Source organism: Nannospalax galili, unplaced genomic scaffold, assembly GCF_000622305.1.
Source record: "Nannospalax galili isolate Female #2095 unplaced genomic scaffold, S.galili_v1.0 scaffold743, whole genome shotgun sequence".
In the NCBI taxonomy this organism is placed as follows: Eukaryota; Metazoa; Chordata; class Mammalia; order Rodentia; family Spalacidae; genus Nannospalax; species Nannospalax galili.
This window is the reverse complement of record NW_008349552.1, coordinates 56256-62081: the sequence shown is the minus strand read 5'-3', so window position 1 is coordinate 62081 and position 5826 is coordinate 56256. Positions and strand designations below refer to the sequence as shown.

At 40.8% G+C, this 5826-nt stretch overlaps 1 protein-coding gene across 1 annotated transcript in view; it reads right to left on the bottom strand.

Annotated features, from left to right (window-relative positions):
- Window positions 1-5826, bottom strand: part of LOC103745104 (pleckstrin homology-like domain family B member 2) — a 13214-nt gene that overhangs the window by 2186 nt on the left and 5202 nt on the right. The window contains exon 2 of the mRNA XM_029570363.1: window positions 4481-4587. Coding sequence (XP_029426223.1) covers window positions 4481-4587 — 107 coding nt within the window. The remainder of the gene's footprint in view (window positions 1-4480; window positions 4588-5826) is intronic.

Here is a 5826-nt window from a genome sequence, read left to right as displayed (position 1 = left end):
TGTTGTTTTTGCTCTTCCTTAGGTAATATTTTAATTAATGTCATGCTCAGTGGATTTCAACCAGTTTCAGTGAAAGTCAGTTTATCTTTCAAATATTTACAGGAAAGGATCCTGCAGTAATTGGAGGGAATATAGTTACCATGTTTTCTCACGAAAGATGTAAGATAAAATCTGGAGATATAAGTAAATGTTGGTGCTTCAAACAGGCAGAAAACGGGAATGAAATTTTTTTTGTAGGCCATTTCATCTGTGAGAAAGCACTCGAAAAATCACGAGCCTCACCACCACATGGTGCACAGAGGGACCCAGGATGCGCTTGTGTGGATGAGATAACTGGATCCATTGTGTCTCCCAGCAGCACTGACAATTACATAGTTTCTCTGCCTACTTTCTTCACAGACTGTTAAAGTTCTAAGCCCAGAGTCCAAGGTCATGGACAACAGTGAGGCCTGGTTTTGTTTTCTTAAGCGCTCAGTATTCACATTTGTATGAGTCTATATATAAGGCCATTGGCCCCAATGACAAGCTGAGGGGGTATGGCTCTTGTAGGGTCAAGGTTAGCCTGAGCTGTAATCAAGATGAGTGGTTTGAGACTGGTATGTACCAATGCTTGTGGGAGTTTGGAAAAAGGATGGGGTAGGGGTAGGGATGAGAGCACAGGCAGTGGATGAGTGACAGCTGTGAACAGAGCCAAATTAGCATCTGCCCAACCCACAGTCAGGTGATAGCATTTTCAAATGCAAAAGAACTGATAGACTATACTTCTCATATATTTTAAGTATTAGGGTTCTAAATTATCTTTTGTAGGCCAAAAAAGGTATTTAAAATAAAACTGAAAATCAGCCACCAAAAGTTTCAGTTTAGGAAAAAGCTTTTTCAAGGGTCAGAGGGATGTAGGTTTGGAGAATCTGCTTGGGTCCCTGAACCAGACACCTGACTGATGAGGAAGAACTGAAATCAGGCTCACGGAGAAGAGAAACATGGAAGAGTGGAGTTGCTTTCTCTTTGAAGGTCTTTGACCTTTTCCTGTTGAAATAATCTGAGACTGTCCATAAAGGAGAACATACTGCAGTGCTTTGTCTACACATTGTGCAGACACTAGAGTGGATTTCTTATTAAACAGGCATTTTCCCATCAGACAAACTGATGACTGCTGCTGTGAACTTTGTAAGAAACTCAAGAAAAGAAAGCAGGACCCTGTGACGGCCAGGCCATTTGCTTTAGACTAAGAGCCCTTCACTGAAGGCATGGCTCTCTAGCTGATTCCCCACCCAGTTCTGCGGCTCAAGGACCAGTGTTTCCCTTTCTCTGGAGGCCCTGTGCTCATAAATATCACCTCAGCACATAGATTCCATGACTTTATCCCACCTATGCAGTTTATGATTTTGACTGTGCTTCTAAGTGCTGTCATGGAATCCCCAAGCACGAGACCTGGTGTGATATCACTCCTTCTTAGCAGCTGAAGACAGCAGAGCCAGACGTAAGCTTACAATGGGCATATTTCATGTACGATCCAAGTGCAAATAAGAGGCTTCTTTATTTCTTAACTTAGTTGTTTAGAGACAGGATCTCACTGTGCAACCCAGGCTGACCTCAATCTTCTGTTTCCACTTCCTGAGTGCTGAGCTTATAGCTGTGTATCACCATGTCTGGCCCAAGAGGCTTTTAAATAAATATTTCAGTTATACCAATAATATTCTTCGATTTGTATAAGATTCAGTAGATATGTTTTTCACAGTTCAGTATTGGAGACTCCAAAAATGTTTCTGACACTTAATGAATGCTTCTTTATTCATTCATTCGGTTTGCTGATGAGCTTTGCTCTCTATGCTTGAGACATCAGGCTAACTTACAAACTATAACTACATGAATGACAGCCAGGGCTGCTTTGTTATGTGTGATTTAAATATAATATATAGCAAATGAAATAAATATTAACAATATCTTTTTCTGCCTTTGTAGTTTAAAGGGCAATGTTTTCATGTAAAAATAAATTCCATTTAAAATGTATTTGGACTGTAGTTTATTTCAGAACTAGAATAGATTAATTCACACTTAAAATAACATTTATTTTATTTGTAAAAAGTAAATTCATACAATATTTAATATCTTAATATAAAATAATTTATGCATTATTTTATATGCATACATTAACTTTCTCCTGCTCCTGCTTATCAAATATTCAACTTCTTTATTTCTTCTCTTCTTTCCTTCTCTTTGTCTCTCTCTTTCTCTCTCTGTGATGGTTTGAATGAAAATGTCCCCCATGGGCTCCAAGTATTTGGACATTTTGTCCCCACATTGCAGCACTGTTTTAGGAGGTTTTAGAAGGTGCAGCTATCCTGGAGGAAGCACATCACTGGGGGGTGGGCTTAGAGAGTTCTTAAGCCTTGCCAGATCTCCAGTTGCTCTCTTGTTTCCTGTGCCTGTGATGATGTGAGAGCTTAGCTTCTGCTGCTCCTGCTCCAGCCACCTCCAGCCACCATGCCTCCCTGCCACGACAAACTGTAATTCCCCTGGAACCATAAGCTCAAATAAACTCTTCCTTCTATAAATTACTTGGGTCAATGTTTCTATCACAGCAACAGAAAAGTGACTAATACAGTAATTAGTAATTGGTACCAGAGAGTGGGCTGTTGACTGTGAAGAGCCTGACCATGTGGAGTTTTGAAGAAATGTGGAAGACTTTGGACGTTTGGTCTAGAAAAGCAGATGATGGCTCTAAGTGGAGCTTAACAGGCCATTCTAGTAAACACCTGGAAGAGGGAAATAAGGACTTAAGCAGCAATTGGGATATTTTGGCAGAGTATGGCTGGAGTCTGCCCACAGCCAAAAAGCTTGCCTGAGGCTTAGTTGAAAAGCCATGGACTAATTTCTCTGGTGGAAGAAATTTCAAGACAGCATAACGTAGAAATGGTTGCGTGGCTGGTGAATATTATCCAGATTTACAGTGAAAAAGAGTAAATGGGGCAGAAAGAAATACAGAATGTACAGGATGGGTTGAAAAAGAGCACTAGGAAGATTAATGTTGGAGGCATGGTATGTGATGGAGAGGATCCCATTGATAAGGAGATTAAAGTGATTAAGGAGATTAAAGTGATTAGGGAGGGGCCTAGATATTCAGACTTAAACAATGGAGAGAATGCCTCCAGGGCAAGACCACACCCAGTTAAGCCTCCAACTTGTGAAAGGAAAATGCTACAGGGACCACTGAAGAGAAAAGCTTCTAAAATGGATAAAGCAGTCAAACTTGGCATTGTTGTTTACCTGGTGCTGGCTTTAGAGGCATGAAAGATGCAAGAGTGAAGGGGCCATCAGTTCTTCCTCCATGGTTTCAGAGAGCCACTGAGGCCAGGCAGAGTGCATCAGGGGTGCCTCTGCATAGAGAAGGCCCTGATAGGCCATTGCATGAAGCTGTGAAGGTGAAGCCTGGTTGGCAATGGAGACCCCAAGAAGATGTTCATGATGCCAGGGCTGTGAGGCATCTACCAAGAAGACCTGCATACAGGGAGTGGTACTAACCCAAGAGAGAGATGTGTGTTGCATGCAGCAAAGCTGGAGAGGCTGAGCCATCTAAGCCCTTAGGAAGTAAAGTCCCAGAAGTCAGACGTGGACTTACTGGATTTGGTGTTTGTCCTGCTGGTTTTCAGTCTTGTTTTGGTGCGGTATTTCCTTACTATGCCTCCATTCCTCCCTTTTGGAATGGTAATGTGTATTCAGTTCCATTGTATGTTGGGAGTATGTAATTTGTCTTTTGATTTTACAGGGGCTCACAGTTATTTCACTGAGCCTCAGAAGAGACTTTGGACTGTGGACCTTGGAATACTAATGAGATTGATAATGATTTGGGGGACTTTTAAAGTCGGACTAAACTCATTTTTCATTTTATATGGTCATGAGCCTATGGGGGCCAGGGTGTGGAATGTGATAGTTTGAATGAAAATGTCCCCCATAGGCTCCAAGTGTTTGGACATTTTGTCCCCAGATGATGGTGCTGTTTTGGGAGGTTTTAGAAGGTGTGGCTATCCTGGAGGAAGCATGTCACTGGGGGTGGGCTTAGAGAGTTCTTAAGCCTTGCCAGATCTCCAGGCGTTCTTTTGCTTCCTGTGCCTGCGTGATGGTGTGAGAGCTTCACTTCAGCTGCTCCTGCTCCAGCCACCTCCAGCCACCATGCCTCCCTGCCACAACAGACTGTAATTCCCCTGGAACTGTAAGCTCAAATAAACTCTCCCTTCTGTAGATTGCTTGGGTCAGTGTTTCAATCACTACAACAGAAAAGTAACTAATTCTCTCTCTCTCTCTCTCTCTCTCTCTCGGTCCCACCATATTGCCTAGGCTGGTCTCAAATTTGTGAGTTGATGTGATCCTCCTGCATCACCTTCCAAAACTGTACTGACACAGATAATGATTTTCAATTTCCATTGTTATTTAACAGATTTGACTATATCACTTCAGTTTTGTTTTGTTTTTTATTACCCACCTGCATAATAGGAAAACGTTCTCTTATTCTGGTCAAAAACAAACCAACGTTTTTTCCATGTTTTAATTTTCCACCCATTTTGATGAGGTATCCTCAGCAGGTCTTCTCTGTGATTGGTATGTGAAAACAGGTGTCAGTGTTGTGACCAGCAGTTTCTATGTGGCTCTGCAAATCAAAGTCTTCCTTCCAAACAGGCAGATATCATGTCAGAAGACGAGCCTGGAAAACTGCAAAACCCATTCCATCTATAGTTAACTGCTTCATTTTGGTTTGCATATGTTTATATATAGGAAGGAAGTATAAAACCTAGGCTTTAAGATGCCCTGGAATTACAAGAACTTATGATAAAAAGGCACTTATCAACTGGAGACTAAAAAGCAGGTATTACTTTAAGTAGGAATCTACAATATCAGGAGGTAAATTCATAAACCAGGCTTACAGATTCTATTCCTTAAGATGGATGGATGGGAGAATGGAAAAACATCATTAATGCAGTGTGAAAGAAGTCCTCAGCCCATAACCCACACAGGGAAATGAAGCATGGAGCAATCCCAATGATCTTTTTTTTTTCATTTCTTTTCTTTAAGTAGGAATCTACAATATCAGGAGGTAAATTCATAAACCAGGCTTACAGATTCTATTCCTTAAGATGGATGGATGGGAGAAAGGAAAAACATCATTAATGCAGTGTGAAAGAAGTCCTCAGCCCATAACCCACACAGGGAAATGAAGCATGGAGCAATCCCAATGATCTTTTTTTTTTCATTTCTTTTATTTTTTTTTAATTAAAAGAAGCATTTCATTACAACAGTATTAACCTATTCAATAACATTTTTCTGAGCTAGGGTACATCTCTTTCAAAATTGGGTGTACATTTTTAGGTTTACAGAGGAATTATTACGCTTGTACAATCTTTTACTGATTATAAACTCTACAAGACATAAAATTAAATGAGGTTTTAATGTTTAGAAAAGATCTCCACTTCGTTGTTAAAATACAGTTTCATACAGAAAAATTCATTTTAAGGCAACTGACATTGAGACGTTTTCACATGCATTTCTAATCTCTATATATATGACTATTACTGGTCACAGTCACTTACTTTCTGAGTTCCGTGGCATCTGAGTATGAATATAAACTCGTCAGATAAACAGCCTTCTTCTCCCTCTAGAGCCTCCATACTCTGTCATCCCTGCCAATGTCCACTGTGTTGTCAGGACCCCCATCTATTGCCCCCATCTGTCCTTCTGATAAATCTAGTCAGCCAGAGGTCCCTGTTCCAGGAGGATCAGCTGTTCCTCATCTACAGCAATCCATTGTCAGTATTCCTTTGGATAGAATTGGGG